Below are 23,047 nucleotides of genomic sequence, written 5' to 3' on the forward strand. Positions count from 1 at the left end.
ACAGGTGGGCTCACTCAATGTACACAACGCCGCATCCTCTGGGCTTTAGGTTTCAATATTTCTTAGGTGATGAACCTGAGGCTTAGAGAGGGGAAGGAGGTGTCCTCTGCCCCAGGAACTATGGGACTGTGAGCCATGGGTCCTAAAAAGCCCCTGCTGCCCTGGGTCTTCTGCAGGTCCTGGGCAGCCTGGAGGTCGGTGCGCACCTCCTTCCTCCTTCCTCCCCTCTGAGCGCCTCGGGGAGATGCAGGTGAAACTGAGAGAGATGAGAGGTTCCCGACTTCCTTCCTGGGCCAGGCCGGCGTGAACAATCACTTCTGTCCCTCGCTAGCTTGGTCGGCCCCTTCCCAACTTGGTGTGGGAGTCACCAGCCACCGCCGCCTTGACCTCGGGTCCGCAGAGATCTGTCTCTGGCCCCGGGAACCGCTGTGTCCTGGAGCTGCGAATAAACCAGAAATCAGTGCGCACAGAAGACATGTGGCTTCAACTGTCCAGCCTGCTTTCACCGCCAGAAAGGAGGCCCCGCAATCCCAGTTTTGCCCCGAAAGCGCGCTTTGATATTATGGGTTTTAAAGCTCAGGGGCCCGGGCGCCCAGGTCCCCGCGGCTTGGCCGGGCTGGATGCCGGTGCGGCCCCGCTGCACCAGGTTAGTCGGCGCCTCCTCTTCCCAAGGGTTCTCCCGGCCTCCTTCCCGCTGGCCTAGGCTCTGGCGCCGACAGTTCTACAAATCCAAGCCGCCAGCCCCGGCGCCCGAAGGCCTGGGATCGGCAGAGCGGTAACCCAGGTAGAACTCAGTGCCCGCCAACCACCCCACATTCCGCACTCACCCCTGCCCAACACACCCCTCTTTCCCCGGGTCTCCGCGTCCACTCCCCTGCGGTCAGTTTCTTCCTCCGCCCGCCCAGCTCTCCGGGCCCACCGCTTGCAGGTTGGTCGGGACGCGGCCCCTCTCCTTTGCTTCTCCCAAGAGCACCCCAGCTTCCTCCAGCTCTCACCTGAGCCCCGAGCGCAGTTTCTCCTTCTCTCCGGATTTAAAGCCGGACCCGCAGCGGGTGGAAAAGTCTCGGCGCCTTGCACACCAGGATGCAAGCTACTTGTTTAACGAGTCCAAAGGTCAGCTGAAGTTTGGCTGATACACGGAAGCGGTACAAGAATCTCTTCAGCCCCCCGGCGTGAATACCCTGGACCCTAGCATCCTGGCTCCCAGCTCGGGTCTCGGGCTCTCGGGTCTGCCTCGCACACTCTCACTCTCTCTCTGTTCCCCTCCCCCGCGCCCCCTCCCCCGCGCCGACTATTTGCATCTTGCCGAAAGCCGGGCCCTCCCTGCTAATTTGCATATCTTATATGGCCTAATGGTGGCGATCATGGCAAGTTAGAAGTTTTCTGACTCCTCTCGGAGGAGACTCCGGGACCCCGGGGAGTAACAGGTGTCTGGAGGCTGAAGGGTGGGGGGGGTTTCTGGACTTGGGGTTCGCTTGTGAGACTCCCCTCCACCCTCCTCTCTCGCACCCACCCGCCCGCCCCCTCACCCCCTTCTTTCTCTGTTCTTGGAAAATGGTGTCCAAGCTCACGTCGCTCCAGCAAGAACTCCTGAGCGCCCTGCTGAGCTCCGGGGTCACCAAGGAGGTGTTGATACAGGCCTTGGAGGAGTTGCTGCCGTCCCCGAGTTTCGGGGTGAAGCTGGAGACGCTGCCCCTGTCCCCGGGGAGCGGGGCCGAACCAGACACCAAGCCGGTCTTCCATACTCTCACGAACGGCCACGCCAAGGGCCGCCTGTCCGGAGACGAGGGCTCTGAGGACGGGGACGACTATGACACCCCTCCCATCCTCAAGGAGCTGCAAGCGCTCAACACCGAGGAAGCGGCGGAGCAGCGGGCGGAGGTGGACCGGATGCTCAGGTAGGCGCGGGGCGAGGTGCGGAGGGGTGCGCCCGAACACCTGGAGCCCCGGGCCCCGTGGCTGAGCCACACGGCCTCCGACTGCTGTTGCCAAGCCTGGTTCCCACCAGAGAAGTCCCCCGGGGGGCGCTCCGCTTCTCTTCCAACACCTGGACCCCTCCCAGCCCCTCAATCGGACGGCCCGAGCCCCGAAGCCTCGTGAATCCCTGCCCACCCCGTCGCCCGGGACCCGCGGGGCCCTCCCGGCCGGGTTGGGGTTCGGCCTGGGAGAACCGAGCTGGCAGAGCCCTTGCCCACGCGGCCGAAGGTGCGAGTGGGCGCAGTGAAACCTCGGCGATCCCGCCGTGCCGAGGCTCCGGGCCCGCAGCAACCCCAGGCCACAAGCACTTCTCCCGGGGTGCCGCCTCTGCGGAGCCGGCCTGGGGCGCGGCGTCCTGCGGCTCTCTGCAGAGGGACCGGCGGCTCCGGGGCCGAGATCTGGGGGGCGCCTTCTCCGATGGGTGCTCTCGTCTGCAGCGCCCGCGCAAGGCCCCGAGGTTATCCAGAATCCCCAAAGCCCGTTTAGATCTGCGAAAGGAAATGCTTGCACGTTGTCGGGTTGGAGTGGACTCTCAAGGGGCAATGAAATCGCGTCTCTAGCAAGCGAGGGATCAGTGCGTCCAAGCCTCCAGTTCGGGGTGGATTTGGTGGGAGAAAGGAGGGCGTTCCCGGATCTCGCCGCTGACACCCCGGCGTCCCGGGGAATCCAGGCAGGCCGGCCGCCCGGCGGTCTGTCTCTCGGCCCCGGGTGGTTTGCTAAGCCTTTCCGAGCGGCCTAGGGCTTTGACAGCTTGTTACTAATTATCCAAGGAACTGAGCGGTTCACTTAGACCGCTCGTCGCTCCCAGCCAGGCTGCTCTGGGACTGAGACCCTCGCTTGGCCTCGGAACTTCCAGCGCCGCAGTCCCCAGGCAGGGCCAGGGCCGGAGTCGCGCCCGCGACCGGGGCAACCCGGGTCACCCGCCCGCAGTGGCCGTTTGGGATGCGATATGACCTTGTATTTGAATTTGCTACCTGGGGACTCGGCGGCTTACTCTCTAGCAAAACAATCAGGGGAATTTCTAGATTTTTTTTTTTTTTTCCCTAACTTCCCGAAAGTCTGTTGCTACAGTTAGTTGGTAGGGTTTGAGGTTCTTTCTTGGCTGGCGGTTGCCCCCTTGGCGGCGATTTCTCCCCGGCCCGGGCTAAGGGTGCAGGAAGGTGAGAGGGGTCAGAAGAGAGCGGCTGGGGCGCCGGGGCGGCCCGGAGATTGACCGCGGGCCGGGAGGAACCGCCGATGTCCGGCCGGCCGCCACCGAGGCCCGCGGGGCCTAGGCCCATCCGCCTGGCCGCAGGCACCCGCCTTACAGCGGGGTTTTGGAAGAAGAACCTGGGGCGTCCCTCGGCACCCAGCTCTGCGCCGGGTTAGACGTGGCAGAGATGTAATATAAACTGAAGCACGTGGAGTTAGGGTGTTATTAATTTATTTCTATAAATCATCAACAGAAAGATACACAAAAAGTCGTGATTAGGTTGAACAGAGAGGCGGGTTATTCATTGGTGAAGTTGTAAACGCGGCTTCGAGGGGGAAGGAAAGCAGAAAGCGGACGCGCGGGGCTGTTCGCGGCTCCCAGCACACACGCACAGGGCTGCCCGGCCCTCCCAGGAGAGACCCCGCGGCGCCCCGAGCCCCCGCGCCGGACCCGGGCTGCCCCGGAGATCGCCGACACCGCAGGCCGGGCGGGCAGAGAGCCAGGCCCGGCCCTGGGTCTCGGACCTCAGCGCTCTTCGCTGCGCAGAGCTCCGGGCTCCAGGGGGCGGGGAGCCAGGCTAGGGGGCCCAAGACCCCCACCAGGGGCGGGGGTGGGGGACACACAAGACAGGCCCTAAGGTTTCTCCTCCTTTCCCCAGCGGCTGCTAACTTCCCTCCCCCACCTTCAGGAGTGGTCAGACTTGATTAAAGTAATTTTTCAAGAAATCGCTAGCGGTCCCCAGGTCACCGCGCAGTTGGCTGCTTCACGCCAGACGCGCGCACTCCCCTTTTGGTCCACCCTGCTCCTCTAAGGCGGAAAGAAAAGAACAGGACAAGTCACTTTGGGGAGCGGCTGGCCGCTCTTTCCATCTCCAAGAAGACAGAGAAGAGAAAAGCGGGTCTGGGCTGCGCGCTGCAGGTTCCGGCCCCGGCTCTAGGCTGGCGCGCGCGGTGAAAAGTTGGAAAGTTGTTGCTCCCCAAGAAGCCCTGATGGAGGCTTCTTAACGAAGAAATCTCGGCGATCGGAGCCGGGGTCCAGGGCCTCTCGGTTCGTGGCATTGTTTGGAAAGGAGCGTGCTGGGCTGACCAGGCGGGCGCCGAAGTCCGGCGCTTGACACCTGCGCCCTAAGGACAATGCCGGGAGCCCTTCTCCCGATCCGTGTGTTTATCAGGGTTGCGAACCCCAGATCACTGGCTGTATTTTTAAATTTCAAAACATAACCGACTCTTGGGGCCCTTCCCGGTGAATCCATAAGAATGCTGTGGTCAGAGCTATAAAGGTGTAACTACGCCATCTTATCCCCAGCTCTGGTCTTTAATGCGGGCTGAAAGATTTGCTATCGTTTATATGGTTTTCCTGGCCTTTTGTTTTTTGTTTTAAACCTTTCCAGTCGTTAAGCTAATTCATTCTTTCCACGGAATTATCTGCTCTCAGAACATCACACTATTTCAGTTAGGTTTCTTAAACACACAAAATAAATACAAGTAAAAAATTCAAACCAAACCAAAAAAATAAAAGAATCTGTCGAAGCAGCATTAACTTTAAAAATCTAAATACTTTTTCTAACTTTCGAAGTTGTTGTTGGTATCTGTTGAAGGTGTTTTTTACCCTAAAAATATCTGTGCAAGTATTTAGCAGAAATAAACTTTTAAAATGAGTGCTGATGTTTACACAGGCATGTTCAAAATGTTACATTACTTTCCTCTTACTCAAGGTGAATTATCCATGTTTGAAATGACGCAGTTCCTCATTTTTTGTTCCTGTTTTTACTTAAATATTGTTGTATTAATTAGAAGTACCTTTATAAATACTTGAGAAATATATTAAGCTATGTGTAATTTTAAGTTTGCATTTCTCAAAAGCATCGCTATCAAAACTTATGTTCTCATAAATTTAATATCAAAGACTTGTTAAAATAATCCCAATTTTTCAAATGCTTACAAAAATCTGTCTAATTACTAGGTTAAAAAAATTCATTACACAAATGTAATTTTAGTTGACATAAACATCATCTAGAAATAAATCAGTTATTTCATCTTCAACTGTATCTATTTTTTTGCCCTCTGTAATTTTGCTTATTGTTACCTCTGAAACTAATTATTCCCTTCATTTTTTTCATGTTTTATCAGGCTATTATATACACCAACATACCGTAATGGAATGCTGGGGTTTTTTAAGTTAATGATGTAGCTGCCTTAAACAAATAATATATATGGATATATTGCTTCATGAATATTTTTGTTCTATACTGTGCACTCTTCTCTTAATTTTTGTTTTCAATTAGATCGCTCACTTTTAAGCTACCTATTCAATAAGCAAGAAAAGATATTGGCAAAGTTGAAACATTTGGAATAAATTCAGAGGCACTAATACATTGTTCTAAAGAAGTTTTTGTGCATTACCTGTGTTTGTGAATGAAATGAACTTAAATGAAAACACTTAAATGGAAAGTTTAAGTTCTTACCCCAAGCTTGAAATTTATGAGAAAGATTAACTTCCAGACACTCTTACCCTATCCAAGGAGAAATGTAAGAATATAGAAAGAAAATGGCATTTGGAATTATTCACATCTTATTCAGAAATTGAAATTATCCGTCCATCTGTGTGGTCTTATTTGGGAGGTGGGGCTGTAAAAAATTTTTTAACTTTATTTGCCTCACATCAGTGTAATGATTCCTCAGCCCCCCAGGAGAGGAACATCATTTCTTAAAAGTTTTCTGAAACTCTGAAAACTGTTTAACATTTGGCTAAGACGTCCTCCTTGCTTCTCCAGAGGTGGTCACTTACGTTTTACTCCCATTTTACACGCAAGAAGCGGAGATGCCCATCCCAAAGGGAGGTGATATGGGAGAAGTCCAGGTGAATTTAGAGATGCTACCTCCTGTCGTGGGGATCAACCAGCCTAGTCCCAAGCGAATGACACCTCTGCTCTCTGGTGTGCCTCTTCCTTTAAAATCTCTCACATTCCAGAAAAGTGAAGGAAAGCAAAACAAACAAACAAACAAAAACATAAAACAAAAACAAAAAGAAACACCCAGGAACTTTTCTTTCTGCTTCCAGAGAGAGAGTGAAGGCTTGCTTTCCCATTACTGAAGCAAGGAAATCATCTTCCTCTTTATCCTCCAGATCTCAGTTGAAAGGGATGGAGTACACTATATAGAAGCTTTCATCTCCTCTTTTGTCCAGGTTCTACTTTAGCCTCGCCTCTCTCCCCAGGATGTAACTTGGGCAGGAGGAGAAATAGGGGAAGGTCAGAGTTTTGCACAGAGTTTAAGTAAAACCTGTAGAAAGAGGATATTTGTCCCCAACCTCTTCCACCAGCATCCTAACCCTCTGTTTGTCTGTCTAGCGAGGACCCGTGGAGGGCTGCCAAAATGATCAAGGGCTACATGCAACAACACAACATCCCCCAAAGGGAAGTGGTGGATGTCACCGGCCTGAATCAATCACACCTCTCCCAGCATCTCAACAAGGGCACCCCCATGAAGACCCAGAAGCGAGCCGCCCTGTACACCTGGTACGTCCGAAAGCAGCGGGAGATCCTCCGACGTAAGTGCTTTCAACCTGCCTCTGCCTCAACCAAGACTGACCTTTGCCCTGACTGTGACCCTTGTGGGATGCCTCAGTTTCCTTCTCATCGAAAAGGTCTGCGTGGCACTTGGCAAATATAAGGAAGCTGTCAGGTGGATTTGACTGCCCTGCAATGAGTTGGCTTATGTCATTTTCTTCTCCCGAGATGCCCTAGTCCCCAGCCAGTTGATGTGACAAGCCCATCGGTGTGTGTAGCACACCTTGAATATTTTGCTCCCTGCTTCCAACATCTTTCTCTTTGAAATCAAGTAGGTAACAGCAGAATATTGAACCCGAAGTAAGCCAAGCATCTTCTCCCCTTGGTCCATGACCATGGATCAGACTTTCCAAGGAAGACATTTAGTAGCAATCAATAATGTTGATCACTATTATTGTTATTTTCCTTCTGTCTTGAAGAGTATAAAAAATAGAAAGCATTCGTACATATTGATATGTTAGGAACTTGACCCTGTTGTTTGGGAGGATGGGGTGGGGTGGGTACAACTGAGTTCTGAAGCAACTTAAGATGCTTACTCACATTTACCAAAATTGGTAGAGCTTTGAGACACCAGCTGGTGAGCCTGTCAGAGGAAGAATCTGCTTCTGGCTAAGGCAGGACTCAGTAAAAGCATCTGCATTTGCAACTCTGAGTGATGAATTCTTATCCTTCCCATTGTCTTTCCCAAATTTCCTTTCTGTCCCAAGATTTCTTCTATGTAATAACCCTGAGAGATTTTTGTTTGGAAGGCTAGGGAAGTTTGAACTACATTTGAATGATAAGAGTATCAGTAACCTAGTGTTTTTATTTTAGGAAAAGTGCACTTTTACATTATATTTTGATTTTTCAATCCAGCCCTTTTTCTAGGAAAATTTTATGTAAGTTTTCGCTCTTCCCACATACTCTTTTCTGGGCTGTGGGCTTCTCTGTCTTTGTTAAGATATGAGTTTCCACCACTTTCTCGGCTGAGTTTTTCCTGTCTCGCTAGAGGACTACTTTTAAAAATCACTCTTGTTTTCTGTCACACACTGCCCTGAAGTGATGGTTTCAGTATTTATTGTCTCAATGTCCGTGGGCTGGAAAGGCCTTCAAGATGCAAGGAAAGGGTTAGGGGTTCATCTTATATTGCAGTGATTTTCTCCTTTGCTGGTAGCATTAGATAACTTGGAGCTTCCCTGGTGGTTAGGTTATAAGAAGCACAGTGAGAGCTTTTTGCTACTGAGAGGAAGAGGCCCCTTTTAAACTCTGGGATGCTCCACCATCCATGGTGACTATGTCTTTAAGAATTTGTGTGTCTGACATGAAGCAACTCCCTGTAATTCCTGTAAAGCCCAAGAAAAATTTTCAGGAACCTTAGTCTCCAAAGGCCAGAGAACCCTTGGGATGTGCTTTCATTCCAATCCAAGCCTCAGGCATCATCTCCCATTTGAGTTGCCTCTCAGTGTTTGGTGGGATTTCCCTCAGAAAGATGGAGGCAGGAAAGGTCAACCAAAGGCTTCTAAAGGACAGAAGTCCCAGAAAGGTTCTCAAGATGCTTGAGAATGACATTTTGCAAAAATGTATGACCATCTCTGCGAAGGATTTTTCAATTATTGTTATTATGGTTTTAAAGTCCCATGAGACAGAAAGCTTAAGAAGCATCCCTTCATTCTGTAAATATTATATGGGCACCTATGAGGTGCCAAGCACTTGCTGGGCTGTGAGATACACAGGTTCTTTTCTCCAGGGACTTACAACCTAATGAGGAAGATGAGATGTTTGAATAAATAATGACAGCTTTCTAAGAGCTGTTATGAAAGTATACACAAGGGACAGCCAGAGGAATTGCTAATTGCCTAGAGACATCTTGGAGGGCTTCCTGGAGGAGGTGTCATTTGAACCAATTCTTGAAGATTGAATACAAGATATACTAGCACCGGATAAAAAATAGGAAGAGAGATGAATAAAAGAAGGACACAAGTGGACAAGTAACAGGTGGCAAATAGTAAGAGAGAATCGGGAAAATAAAAAAGACACATGATAACAAATTTTCATAAGAAGCTAAAACTAATAAATGGTAGTATTCATGAGCTTATCTTCACAGATAGAATCTCCTTGTCCAAGCTGGCTCTTGAGCCTATAAAGAGGTTACTGATGCCATCTTCTCCAAGTTAATTTTTATGGGCAACATTTTCTGTGCACTGCCCCTCACCCCCACCATTAATCTGGAAAGAAGTAGGGGAGAGTTGGTGGTGGGTGGAGAATATGTGTGAGTCTGGTTCTTCAAAAAGGGCAGCCAACAGCCAGAGGCGGCCCCTACTCTGTGGGCAGCTGCAAGTGTGTCTTGCACTCACCACAGACAGAACTTCGGGAGTACGTTCTGTTACCTCCATCCAAGGCCAGTTGGAAGATTTTGTGGGTGTGTGGTTTGGGTTTGTTTTTAGTGAGAGGTTTTTCACATGTGGCATCACCATCAATGGTTGTGAGTTCAGTGTCTACAGCCTAGGTTCACATCCTGGCTTCTGCCCCTGCCTCTAATTAGTATGAACCTCAATTTCTTTATCTGTAAAATGGAGATAACAATTCTTCCTAAGAGAGGTGTGAGAGTTAGTTGAAGGGATACATTTGGGGGACTTTGTATAATAACCTCACTGTAGAAATGGTTCATTACATGTTCACGGTGATGACAGGTTATCTCTTCACATCAAATGAGGAACCTTGTATTGATCCTGGGTCCTCGTGATTATCCGTAGTGGCTTTGGCTGTTATTCACGACAACTCCACAGGACCACAGGGAGAAGAGGAGACACTGAGACAGACATCCACTGAGCAGGGGACTTCCTTCTCCCCCTCTGATTGTCCCAAACTCCCTGCACTTAGATGGCTGCCGTGAAGACCAAATAATACGGGAATTGTAAAAGCGCTTTGAAAAGTAGAACTTCCCTGGGAATTTGGGTGATCATCATTGTCATCACCATCATCCTGACCAGGGGCATATGTTCTAAAAGACTCTTTAGGGCCCTTAAGTCCTCACCAGGCCCATTCCATAGGCAGAGAAGCCAAGGGACCAGGAATTACAGAACTTAGCTGGGACCCGACGTTATCCCATGGAGTCAGTGATTTCCTGCTAGTAGATGTGGCAGAGACACTCTCAGGTATCTAAAGGAATTATTGGGAACCAGTGAAAACAGAGCCCAAAGTGGCCTGAGAATCTTCCAAGGTGGATGGGGCTCCAATCAAAGGTTCCAGTGACACGTTCTGTCTGTCTGCCAAGGACACAGCTCGTTAACTCAGCTGATCAACAGCTGGTTAAACAAAGACCAGCACTACCTGCATTGGGGGTCTAGGCTTGTTAGGGACCCACCAGTTCTTGATGGGCCAAAATGGAAATGGATCTTTAGATCATAGCAAGTTCCCCGTCGCTGGAGGTAGGTAGGTGGAAGGCCGCATGGTAAGGTGTTATGCAGAGGATTCAAGCTGTGGCCTGACTTTGGACCTTGAGAGTTTTCTGAGACGTGCAGGGATGACTCCAGGAACCAGGAAAAACATCAAGGTCCAGAACACGGGGACCAGGAGTTAGGAAATGAATCTGTTATGGGTCCTTGCTCAGCAGGGTGCTTGGCCTCTCTGCTTATTCATCTGTAAAATGGAGTTAATACCATGATGAACTCTGCTTCATGCAGATGTAAGGAAGAGAACAAGGAGGCTGCCTCTTTCATGAGTAAATATCAAATCTCATTGCAGCCACAGAGGCTAGGGGGCCACCACTGGGTGATTTGTCATCTTTCATTCATTCAATCAAAATATATTGAGGGTCATGATATGCCCAGTCCTGGGAATTGGATTGTCAGGGAGCTCCATACCATCTATATTTACTTGTCTCCAACTCTTAAAACACCATTCTTAGGAAAGTCCTGTGTTTGCCATCTCTTGCACTTCCTATCTTTCAAATGTGTGAGCAGGTGTGTAAGACCTTTCCCTCTTGGGCTGTTCCCCTCATAAATGGACCCCTGAACACACACACACACACACCATTGCCTTGAAGATGATTGAGCGCTAAAGAGCTGCTTCTTCTTTTTCCAATACAAAGATCCAGTTATATTTATTTCAAAGCAGTAGTCAAAAGGTTTGGGGTTTGCGGTTTTTCAAAGAGCATAACATAATGTTGATCCCTAGGATCTATGGGTGGAGAGAGCTATTTTCAGCCTCTGAACATTTTGTCTAAGTGCAAACTGTACCTTTTAGCATTTTTCCCTCTAGACCTGAGACTTGGTGGAACTCATCTCCTTGACATCAAAACACAAGACTTCAGGATTCAGAGAGTTGCTTCATGTCTGAGAGCCAGTGAGCCAATGAAATAATAATAATAATAAATTGTCCTGAGAACAATGGTCAGCCACGTTTGAGCTCCTCCAAAGAAAGGAAAGGGGTTGGCTTTGGTGGAGCCAATGGAAATAGGCAGTGAGGGGCCTGGGATGAGCCTGCCCTCACCCCTGCATTCACACCTATAGTTAACAGCAGACCCCAAAGCTCACGGGAGAGAAATAAAGGTATTTTTGTCCATTGATCTGTCTGTCTGTCTATCTGCTGAGTGAAGGCTACAGACCCTATCAAATCTACTCCTTTCTCTTTTCAGAATTCAACCAGACAGTCCAGAGTTCTGGAAATTTGACAGACAAAAGCAGTCAGGATCAGCTGCTGTTTCTCTTTCCAGAGTTCAGTCAACAGAGCCAGGGGCCTGGGCAGTCCGATGATGCCTGCTCTGAGCCCACCAACAAGAAGATGCGTCGCAACCGGTTCAAATGGGGGCCCGCGTCCCAGCAAATCTTGTACCAGGCCTACGACCGGCAAAAGAACCCCAGCAAGGAAGAGAGGGAGGCCTTAGTGGAGGAGTGCAACAGGTAACACCACCGGAAGCTCCCCCAGAGCAGGCAGGCAAGCACATGGACCTGAGCTCCATCCCCTCAGTCCTGGAATGTTGAGACAATAGTGGTGCTGTGCTTAGTTGCTCAGTTGTGTCCAACTCTTTGCCACCCCATGGACTGTAGCCCACCAGGCTCCTCTGTCCATGGGGATTCTCCAGGCAAGAATATTGGAGTGGGTTGCCATGCCCTCCTCCAGGGGATCTTCCCAACCCAGGGATTGAACCCAGGTCTCCCACACTGCAGGCAGATTCTTTACCATCTGAGCCACCAGGGAAGCCCACTTGTCCAGATAAGTGTGGCTAAATCAGGCTTTCCCAAAGTGTGTTCCATGGAATCCTCATTTCAAGTCATTAATAAATCAGCCTGAGAAACATCACCTGCATAGTTTCTCTTAGGGAGTCACAGTGTACATTCCTATATTAAAGGCTCTGAGAAGTCCTGCAGTCAAGAAACGCACTTCACTTTGCTGAACAGGTTGTTAACCAGGGGGTGTCTTTCTGTGGCATAGCCCTATGAACTATTATCCCAGGGAATGATGGAGAATGATGGTCTAAAATATGCCAATGAAGGGAGAATCATGCGTTTGATCCCCCTACAGACCAAGGGAAAGCTATACCTTAGCCACAGACTGGCTGTGACCTAGACCAAATGTTGGTTCAAAGGGAAACTTAGCAGGAGAGCAAGAATTGGTCAGAATTCCCTCCACTCTGCCCACACTGATTAGAGTTGTTTTTGTAGAGTTCATTTGTTTTTAATGACATGGACATTTTTTTAAGCTTTTATTTTGTACTAAGGTATAGCCGATTAACAAACAACATTGTGATGGTTTCAGGTGAACAGTAAAAGGACTCAGCCATACATATATACGTGTATCCATTTTCCCCCAAACTCCCCTCCCACCCAGGCTGTCAGATTTTAAAGAAAACTGTTAGAAATCCTCTAGATATCCTTTAGCTTCATTCTTGCCCCATCTGCTCTGATTCCAACCTTCACTTTTTAAAAATTCTGCTCTTTGCTTTGGCTAAGACCTGTGGGTTCTCTCTGTCTCTGGGCTGGACCAGCTCTGGCAGGGGGATGATGCAACCAGAGAGGTCTGGCAGGGGCCCGGGGAGGTGAAACCATCTGCCCAGATGTGTCACAGAGTCCTCAGCTATGCTCTGGCCCCTACTGATGAGAGGGAAGCCCCCCAGTATCCAGTGGGGTCTAAGAATCTCTCTCATGCCTGGCACTGGGGTTTCCTCAGCAATGATGACTGGAGACCAGCTGTCTCTGCTGGTGTGTCCTCATTTATACCTCACCCAGCCTGCCCTTTGGAAGGGATTCTTGTTGTGTGAATAAGGAATTTGGCTTCCATAGCACCTTTGCGGGGTGTCCAAACCCTGAAAGATCAGAAGCCATTTCAGAGTGCTATGGAGGGACTCAGACTAAGCCAGCAAAGGAGCTTGTCTTTTGTAGGACAGGAAAAATAGTCACATACAGTGTCAGGAGGCTCACCTGGACCTTCCCCCTGAGATGGCTGCCCCTCACCTTCCTCTCTTGTTCAAGAGCCACACCAAAGGCTAAGCCCCAGACTTCTGGGGCAGTGAGCCTGCTCAGAACCTGTGTTCCACCCTGCTCTAGCCATCCAGCCATCTCATCAGATAACTACACAGGCTGGCCATTTCTTAGGCTTCCCATACTCTCTCATTGGCTGCTTCACACTCCTTGCCAGCACCCACCCCCCTCCATGAGAGTATGTGTGTGTGCTCACTCACTCTCTAGTGTCCAACTCTTTGTGACCCCATGGACTGTATGTACCTTGCCAGGCTCCTCTGTCCGTGGGATTTCCTAGGCAAGAATACTAGAGTGACTGACTTGTCATTCCCTTCTCCTGGGGATCTTCCTGACCCAGAGATCGAACCCAAGTCTCCCATCTGACAGGCGGATTCTTTAATCTCTGAGCCAGCAGAGAAGCCCCCGCTATAGTGTACCCGGGGCCAAATGCCAGCAGGCCTCCCCCCGGACCACCCTCACTCACCATCTCCCCTCTCTCCTGTTCTCAGGGCGGAATGTTTGCAGCGAGGCGTCTCCCCCTCCAAAGCCCACGGCCTGGGGTCCAACCTGGTCACTGAGGTCCGCGTCTACAACTGGTTCGCAAACCGCAGGAAGGAGGAGGCGTTCCGGCAGAAGCTGGCCATGGACGCCTACAGCTCTAGCCAGACGCACGGCCTGAACACCCTGCTCTCCCACGGCTCCCCTCACCACCAGCCCAGCACCTCCCCTCCAAACAAGCTACCAGGTAAGCAGGGCCCAGCCCCACCGCTTGGCAACCCGACCTTCTGGCTTCTCCCCCAGGGGTCTCATGGTGTCTCAGAAGAGGAAATTCTTTGGGACGGTCCTAGGGCCGACTTTCTTCTGCTACTGAAATGTTCTCATGAGAGTAGCGTGCGGCCGTGGTCGGATTTCCTCTGCATCCTTGCTCGGCCTCCAGGGAGCCCTGCTCCCCATTCTTCTCCAGGTTCCTTTCTTGTGTGTGTGTGTGTGTGTGTGTGTGTGTGTGTGTGTGTGTGGCTGCTGACTCAGCGGGTCAGGGCCGCCACTGGATGAGACAGAGCAGCCTGTCTTGTCGGTGTATCGGGTCAACACCGCCAGGAGAGGGGTTGCCTCCTCCATCCTGTTTGTGTTCATCCCCAGGGCTCTGTCCAGCTGCAGCAGGAGGAGTCCAGGGGCCTCTGGGCAAGGGCCCCTCTGCTTGGGGACGTCTGTGCGCTGCCAGAGTTAGGATAGGGTTGGTCACATGAAACCTTGGCATGAGTTGGTCAGAAATGGCTGAGTACCTACTGTGTGCTGTGTGTGCCAGGCCCCGCCCAGCCTGGATGAGGATGCCCCTGTTCTGGGGCGTGGGCTTGTCGGGACGGAATCCCACTCCGTCCTTCCTATGGGAGAGCACCCCCACGTGCTGGGGACTCCGTGGGTCCTTCCGGGAAAGCGGACTTCTTCCCAGCCTGATGTGTTTACTGAGGTTGGTGTGGTGCCTGTGTAGACAGAGCATGGTACTGTCTACTGTCTGCTCGGGGAGGGGTTTGTTGAAGGAGCCGAGAGCTACTTCCAACTCCGGGGATGGTTCTAAACTGCTCCGGCCCCTCGCCGGCTGGTTGCCCTTCTGCTGGGAGAGGCCTGAGGCCCGGGAGCTGACCTGAGTGCTGGGGGCACTGGCTCAGAGCCCCCACCTGGACGATCTGTAAGCATCCATTCTGCACCGTCCCTCGCCTCCCACCTCCGGCATGACCTCCTCGGGGGTCTCTGTCCAGCGTGAAGCCTGGGCCAGGGAGGGGCACTTTTCTGGGTGCTGTTGCCACCAAAGGGAAGGGCTCAGCCGCATAGGAAGAAAGTTGGGGTCACTCTTGAGAGGCAGCAAAGCCTGCAGATGAACACTGGGTTCAACGCAGCCTCTCTGCGGTAGTAATCCAGAGCTGGAGCTGAGAGCTGCGGGAGGGCGTGGCTGGGGCAAGGGGCGTTATTGAGAAGACAATGGCCATTGTGCTGGGACCTGTGATCTCCACACCAAAGTCAGGGAGCCTGCAAGCCAAACAAAGGCCCAGTGGCTTTCTGACAAGCTGGGGTTGTGGTGAGGTCACCACGGGGTCGTCGGCTTAGGCATTCTATATAGTGACAGGAGACCCAGAGAGGCGGGGCCGGAGGGGCCAGAGCAGGTACTAGGGCCTGGGCAGGGGGCCGGGAAACACAGCCCAAGACACCACCGGTCCATCGGTCTCAGAAGGCACGTCCCACTGGAAGTGGATTCTCCAGAGTCCCCGGAAGTTGAGACCATGTTACGTATCAGGGAATGATAGAACTGGGAGGCACTTGGAAGAAGGAAATTGAGGCCCAGAAAGAGGTAGTAACTTTGCAGAGTTCCCCAAGGCAATGATAGTGGAACAAGGACTAGAACTCAGGGATATAGAATCCCACCCTGTACCTTCCCACAGCACAGACGCAGGCTGAGTGCGGGCACCAAGCTAGTGATGAGTAAGACACGCATTCCTGCCCCTGGGGGCTTCTGGTCTAGTTGGAAAGAACTCAGGCTGTCGTGGAGCCCCCAGAACTGCCAGGGATCGAGTTTATCTTTGAGCGTTTTCTGCCCCTTTGTAGGGAGGAGCTGCTGTTTACGGAACAATCATTATGAGCCACTGTATATTTTTAGTGCCTACCTTTCTCTTTCCCTGAATTTTAACTCAGAGTTCATCAAGATGGTCCACACCCACCAGGGACTGATTCTCTGGACTTAGTTTTGAATCCTGGGTCTAACCCCCATACCTGCAGCGCAGCCAATTCGTAGAATTTCTCTGAGTCTGAGTTTCCTGTCTGTAAAATGGAGATAGGGTACCTACCACCTGGGGTCCATGTGAGAATTCAATGAGAGGCTGTGTGAACACCGTCTTTCCCAGTAAACCATAACTGTTGTTGTTGTTTAGTCGCTGTTATGTCTGACTCTTTTGTGACCCCGTGGACTATAGCCTGCCAGGCTCCTCTGTTCATGGGATTTCCCGGGCAAGAATACTGGAGTGGGTTGCCATTTCCTTCTCCAGGGTATCTTCCCAACCCAGGGATCGAACCCATGTCTCCTGCATTGGCAGGAGGGTTCTTTATCACTGAACCACCAGGGAAGCCCAAACCATAATTACTGTCACCATTATTATTATCACAGAAAGCTAAACAAGTGGTCATGGCAAGAGTCGGTTCAGTTCAGTTCAGTCACTCAGTTGTGTCTGACTCTTTGCAACCCCATGGACTGCAACACGCCAGGCTTCTCTGTCCATCACCAACTCCCGGAGCTTGCTTAAGCTCATGTCCATCAAGTCGGTGATGCCATTCAACAATCTCATCCTCTGTTGTCCCCTTCTTATCCTGCCTTCAGTCTTTCCCAGCATCAGAGTCTTTTCAAATGAGTCAATTCTTCACATCACGTGGCCAAAGTATTGTAGTTTCAGCTTCAGCGTCAGTCCTTCCAATGAATATTCAGGACTGATTTCCTTCAGGATGGACTGGTTGGATCTCCTTGCAGTCGAAGGGACTCTCAAGAGTCTTCTCCAACACCATGTTTCAAAAGCATGAATTCTTCGGTGCTCAGCTTTCTTTATAGTCCAACTCTCACATCCATTCATAACTACTGGAAAAACCATAGCTTTGACTAGACGGACCTTTGTCAGCAAAATACCGTCCCTGCTTTTTAATATGCTGTCTAGGTTGGTCATAGCTTTTCTGCCAAGGAGCAAGCCTCTTTTGTGACAGGCAACAGGAATCTATTTCCTTTTCAATTTCACACATTGAGGCCTTATTGCCAAGAGACAGTGAAATGTTCTGGCCCTGAGGCTGGGGTGCAGGATGCTACACCCCAGGAGGGGTTCCCTTCTTCAGGGAAGTGTGCCCAGGGCCACCCAGATGACAGGCTGAAGCCCAGCACTTGGGGAAGGTTTGGTCTGCACTCCTCATGATGTACTTACTTCCCATCACAGTCCCTGAAACCAAGGTGTGGTCTCTAACCAAGCCCCAAACATACCTGGATGCAGAAAAGAGCTCTGGTGGCCGAGGAGAAACAAACATCCAGACTCAATACTCGCAACTTCTAGGGCTGAGCTGGGGAGACAAGGTCCCCAACCCCAAGCCCCGACCCTCTCTCCTCTTTCCCCTCCAAACCCCAATCCCCCAGCCAGGAGGACAGGAGGCGCCTCGAGACGCATCTTCCCTTGACCCTTCTCCCTGGGGAGGAGAGCATCTCTTCTGTACCTGAGTCCCCACCCTCCCAGCCACACTGACAGCGCTGTGGCCCCACTTGCCCACGGTGACCACAGTGTGACCCTGGCCCTGGAATGTCCGGCACAATAGGAGTGGCAGGAGGAGCCCTTTGCCTCTGTCAGCGGCTGATTGGTTACAAGGTGCCCTACAAACACATGGTCAGCAGAATCAGCTGTTTTCAGCGTTGCCCCTCCCGGCTTTACAATCACACGCCAGCATGCAGCCCAGGGTTGTCATGGCTTTGTCTCCCTCATGCATGCTTAATTGACAATTAAGTTGGGGCTTTGAACAAGCCTGGCTGCCGCTGATGGGCCTTCATCTTTCCAGGGAGTGTCACAGGGGCACCCTTTGTTTGCTCTGCTTGGGGGCCTGGAGTTACTGTAGCCGGCTGCCAGCAGCCATTTATCTTCAGCCGGGAAGGCCTTTATCTGCAGCCCCCCATCCCAGCTCTCGCCAGCAGGAGCTGTCCCCGGTTATAGGCCCTGTGACAGCCCATTCTGAGGCCATTGAGCAGGCCCGGAGTGATGGCCCCGACCTCCATTCTGGAGCAGAATCAAGGGAAAGGCCCCCCAAAGGTCAGAGAGCAGGGCTGTGGCGAGGAAGCGGACTGGTTGGAGACTGGTGCCTGTATTGATCCGCCCGAGGAGGAGGAGGAAGTTGGAGTGGGATGGAAGCTGGGCCAGCCTTGGCTCAAGCCCTGAGATTGGCTACATCATCTCTGGTGGCCTTGCGTACTGTCCCCTTTGCTCCCAACTGTGTCAAACTCGCCCAGCTGCCTCCAGCAAGGTCCCTTGGCCTCCTTGCGATAGCAAGGGAGGGGCAGAGGTCTCCATCAGCCTTCACTCACCCAACATCTGATCTCCTGTATCACCTTTCGAGGAGGTAGAGGCTCATTCTCCTGGAAAGAAAGGGAGTCCCAGAGGCAAGAAGAAGCCTTGAAAGATAAGCTTTGGATGCCCTGAGCCCCAAAGCCTCTTTACCCAAGAGGAGATGTGTCTTTCTTTTTTGTTGTTGCTTTGTTATCATTTTACTTCTTTAGTTTTGGCTATGCTGGGTCTTTGTTGCTGCGCAGGTTTTCTCTGATTAAGGCAAGCAGGGACTACTCTCTAGTTGTGGTGCGAGGACTTCTCTTGTTCCAGAGCAAGGATGCACAGGCTTCCATAGTTGCAGCTCCCAGGCTTCAGAGGACAGGCTTAATAGTTTCCTGGTGGCTCAGTGGTAAAGAAGCCACCTGCCAACGCAGGAGACAGGGGTTCGATCCCTGATCTGGGAAGATTCCACATGCCGCGGGGCAACTAAGCCCATGTGCCACTACTGTTATAGAGGCGTGTATTTCTGTGGCTGCCTGCTCCTCCCTCCCTTCAAATGCTGTTCCTCCCTCTCCTAGCCCAGGAGCTGTCCTTGCCTCCCGCCATGGTCAGATCAGAGCTGGAGAACCAGAGAATCCTGTCTCCTGCCTCCCCCTCATCCCCTGTTACATCTCCTTCTAACTTGCCTGCAGAAATCTAACCCTGGGTCTTAGACTAACCAGACGTTGAGTCAGGACATCCATGTGGTCACTCTGACTTTCCCTGACAGTGAAATCTACAGAATCCAAGGAAATCTCAAAAATGCCCAGGGTTGTGAGTAACTTTGAATAATCAGAACAGCTAATGCTGATCGAGCCCTTCCTGGATACCAGGTCCTGGGCTGATATTTGCATCATCTTATTTAATCCTCACAACTTCGTAGGATAGACACTGTCTATATCCTTACCCTATTTTATAATCAAGGAAAGTGAGGTGTTTAGAATGCAAGTACTTTGCCCAATTTCCCCGGTGGCTCAGTGGTAAAGAATCTGCCTGCAATTCAGGAGACGTAGGAGATGCAGGTTCGATCCCTGGGTGGGGAAAAAGCTCCTGGAAGATGAAATGGCAACCCACTCCAGTATTCTTGCCTGGAGAATCCCATGGACAGAGGGGCCTGACAGGCTACAGTCCATGGGATTGCAGAGAGTCGAATGCAACTGAGTGACTGAGCATGCATGCACATAGAGTTCATAAGCGGCAGAGACAGGTTTTGAACGGATACACTGATTTTCTCTTTGCTTTACGCAGATGCTAAGCGCTTTCAGGCATGGAAATCAACACACACAGGATCCTCCTACAGTTCCTTCTTCTCCCGCATTCTTACTATTCCTCTTTGAATGACAAAGGGGCTTTAAGGGTGGGGTCTCCCAGTCTGGCTATTTTGCTGCTTCCCTCGCCTCATCCCACCCCCACCCCCGCAACTGTTGCCCCTGACCAAGGTGGATTCTGTGCCCTGCCCAGGGAAGAAATCAAAGCCCCCTCTTTCACCACCCCATCCCCATCTGGGTGGAGATTTGAACTGCCCTTGCAGTCGGCACTGTCTGGGGCACTAAATGCCTTAACAACTTAATGGGTCTTCGGAGACAGTGCAAGCACCTCGGCTCACCTCTGGAGTCCCGCCCACTCCCTGGGCAGCAGACAAGCTGAGGGGGTTTATGAGGTCAGTTGTAAAAATATTCATCTCCGCAGCAACAAACCTCCCCATGGTAAAGAAGCCCCATTGTCCCTCTTTTTGCTCAGAAGAGAAGCAAAAACCCTGCCTTGAGTCGTCTGCTATTTTAGAAAACATGTTTATAGTGATGTGGAGTTCCGGGGTGGCCAGGGCTCCAGTGTTCTCCTTGTAGGGACTTTATCTGACTGCCATTTTATCTGTTGAATTCAAAGGTCATTTTATCTTGCGGGTACCACCCCATCGGCTGCCACTAGATTGGGGAAGACAATCAGGATATTAATCAGATTAAGAGGCTCAGCCTTCAGAGCATTCTGCTGGCAGCCTCCCCCTGATAGCGGGCCAGCCCCGGTCTGCATACAAAGAAGCCCGGCTGCCCAGGTCAGTGGGGCTCCAGCCTCGTCACAAAGGGGCCAAGCAGATACTGGAGTCCTATCGCTGGAGCAGCCCTATCTGCCTGCCTAATCCCCCTGAAGGACCTTTAGGGAATTCAAGGGCTCCTTGCTGCCTCCTGTGGGGTCCTGAGGTGGAAGGAAGCTGCCGGCAAGCACATTGCCCCCGCCTGCAGGTTATGGGAGAAGTGTCCTTGGAGTCTGTTTGTTGAAGGTTTGATGGAAACTAACAAGAACTGGGAGAGAATTAAGCATCAAAGGTGCAGAGAGAGGCAGGGAGCTGTGCAAGGTTTGAAGCTAACTGCTCGATAGGAAGCCACAATATCAAACATGAATGGGGAGAGAAAAAAGCATATATATGTATGTATCGTAATATATATATGTATATTTGAAATCTAGCCCCAAAATAAAGTCAAACACATTCAATCCTGGTTATCATCCTAGCTGTTCATAAGAACTCTGCTACAGAACTTCTCTGGTGGTCCAGTGGTTAAGAATCTGCCTGTCAATACAGGGGACACAGGTTCGATCCCTGGCCGGGATAGATCCTACATGCCTCAAAGCAACTAAGCCCATGCACCCCAGCTACTAAGCCTACATGCTGCAACTACTGAAGCCTGTGTACCTAGAGCCCATGCACCACAACAAGAGAAGCCCCCGCGATAAGAAGCCCACGCAACACAACTAGAGAGTAGCCCCACTCGCTGCAACCAGAGAAGGCCCACGTGTAGCGACGAAGACCCAGCACAGCCCCTCAAAAAATAACTCTAGTATTGAGGTTGGCAAACTTTCTGTAAAGAGCCAGATAGTGACTGTTTTTGGCTTTTCAGGCCTAAAACAGCTGTCTCAGTCACAGGTGCTCAGCTCTGCCTTAGGAGAGCAAAAGCAACCATGGACCAGGTGTGAACAAATGGACATGGCTGTGGTAGGGATTAAAATTTTAATTTCCTGTGATTTTTGTGTATCACAGAATATTCTTTTTTCTTTTTAAAAACCACTTAAGGATATAAAAGCCATTCTGAGCTCATAGGTCATACAAATACAGGCCTCTTTGGCCTGCAGACCACTGTTTACTGACCTGTGTTCTAGGACAATGGTTCCTAAATCTTACTGCACCTTAGAATCAACTGGAGGACTTCTAAAAATCCCAGTGGCTGGCCATGCCATAGATGCCTGACCATCAACAACACTGACACTTAATATACGCTAAAGATACTCCAGGCTGTGGTTTTTCCAGTATTCATGTACAGATATGAGAGTTGGGCATTAAAGAAGGCTGAGTGCAGAAGAATTGATGCTTTCAAACTGTGGTGCTGGAGAAGACTCTTGAGAGTTTGTTGAACTGCAAGGAGATCCAACCAGTCAATCCTAAAGGAAATCAATCCTGAATACTCACTGGAAGGATTGATGTTGAAGCTGAAACTCCAATAATTTGGCCACCTGGTGCTAAAAGTTGACTCATTGGAAAAGACCCTGATGCTGGGAAAGATTGAAGGCAGGAGGAGAAGGGGACGACAGAGGATGAGATGGTTGAATAGCATCATTGACTCAATGGACATGAGTTTGAGCAAACTCTAGGATATGGTGAAGGACAGGGAAGCCTGTTGTGCTACAGTTCATGGGGTCGCAAAGAGTCAAACAGGACTGGGCAACTGAACAACAACAAAAAGGATACTCTAGGGAAATGCTGTTTTAAATTTAGTGGGCATAACAATAGCATCATAAGCTATGGAGGTCAATCTGGATTCCAACCTCAACTTGGCCACTCATCAGCTGTGTGACCCAGGGCAAGTATCTGGGATCTCTGAGTCTCAGTTTCTCAATGTGTAAAATGGGGGCATCCACTCATGCAGATGCCAAAGGATTAAATGAAATAATATATGTAAAGCACCCAGAAAGTAGCAGACTCTCATAAATGGTAACTATTAGCAGTCCTTGCAGAGCTTAGTGGTTTGGGTTATTCCTCTTTCTGTTTGTTCCTCTTATCTTTCCATCTTGACTTGGAGACAATTTGAGTAGTTCTACTAGATACTCATCTTGGTGTTTGCAGCAGACTCAGGCTGGCTTCTTGGAGTAACTGGGTCTGAGGAAGGGTTTCCTGCTTCCAGGAAAGACTGCTCTGTGATAGCCATAGAGCGTTTGCAGCATCATGGTCTTCTGCAATGGCTCAGCAGTAAAGCATCTACCTGCAATGCAGGAGACACTGGTTCGATCCCTGGGTCAGGAAGAACCCCTGGAGGAGGAAATGACAACCCACTCCAGTATTCTTGCCTGGAAAATCCCATGAACAGAGGAGCCTGGTGGGCTACAGTCCATGGGGTCACAAAGAGTCAGATGTACATGACTGAGTGACTGAGCACACATCCATTGCCATAGGTTTCAGTGAATTGATGCTAAACAGTGAGAGAAAGCTGGGAAGAACCATAGATGGCCATGGGGTACTACAGGGGGTCATGACCATGTAGCAAAAGGTCAGGTACATAAGATGACCTTGAATTTCCTCTACCTAATAAGGCATTCCTCTCCTTTAATGAAGGTTGTGAGTACCCTTGCTTGTTGGTAATTAGCCCTGAGAACCTGCCACTTAGAGGGGGTGTGGTGCTTTCCTGGTGGAGGCCAAAGCTGAGAAGCTTCATGACCTTTGTTTTTAGGAAGGAAGCTCCCCAAACTTCAGGCAAAAGAGTGGTAAGAAGGGGTTGGGTGGATGCAGTTGCTGCAGTGA

At 50.7% G+C, this 23,047-nt stretch overlaps 1 protein-coding gene and 2 long non-coding RNA genes across 5 annotated transcripts in view; 2 read left to right on the forward strand and 1 right to left on the reverse strand.

The window, feature by feature from the left end:
* Positions 1-1,346: 1,346 nt before the first annotated feature.
* The window catches only part of HNF1B (HNF1 homeobox B), a 61,497-nt gene continuing 39,796 nt past the window's right edge, over positions 1,347-23,047 (forward strand). Inside the window, exons 1-4 of one of the 3 annotated variants that reach the window (XM_081584497.1) lie at positions 1,347-1,898; positions 6,519-6,718; positions 11,353-11,617; positions 13,684-13,919. In XM_081584497.1, coding sequence (XP_081440623.1) covers positions 1,555-1,898; positions 6,519-6,718; positions 11,353-11,617; positions 13,684-13,919 — 1,045 coding nt within the window. In that variant the 5' untranslated portion in view covers positions 1,347-1,554. The remainder of the gene's footprint in view (positions 1,899-6,518; positions 6,719-11,352; positions 11,618-13,683; positions 13,920-23,047) is intronic. The other 2 variants (XM_081584498.1, XM_081584499.1) reach the window with 2 other exon arrangements.
* Positions 5,798-15,076, reverse strand: LOC145543337 (uncharacterized). Its single transcript, XR_014080650.1, has 2 exons — positions 13,659-15,076; positions 5,798-10,355 (listed from the first exon to the last, which is right to left on the reverse strand). It is a non-coding gene; the product is annotated as an uncharacterized LOC145543337 (long non-coding RNA).
* LOC145543336 (uncharacterized) lies at positions 15,304-22,215 on the forward strand. Its single transcript, XR_014080649.1, has 2 exons — positions 15,304-15,518; positions 20,149-22,215. It is a non-coding gene; the product is annotated as an uncharacterized LOC145543336 (long non-coding RNA).

The sequence above is a fragment of the Giraffa tippelskirchi genome, chromosome 3, assembly GCF_054371585.1.
Source record: "Giraffa tippelskirchi isolate mGirTip1 chromosome 3, T2T-mGirTip1v1.2.pri, whole genome shotgun sequence".
Taxonomy (NCBI): Eukaryota; Metazoa; Chordata; class Mammalia; order Artiodactyla; family Giraffidae; genus Giraffa; species Giraffa tippelskirchi.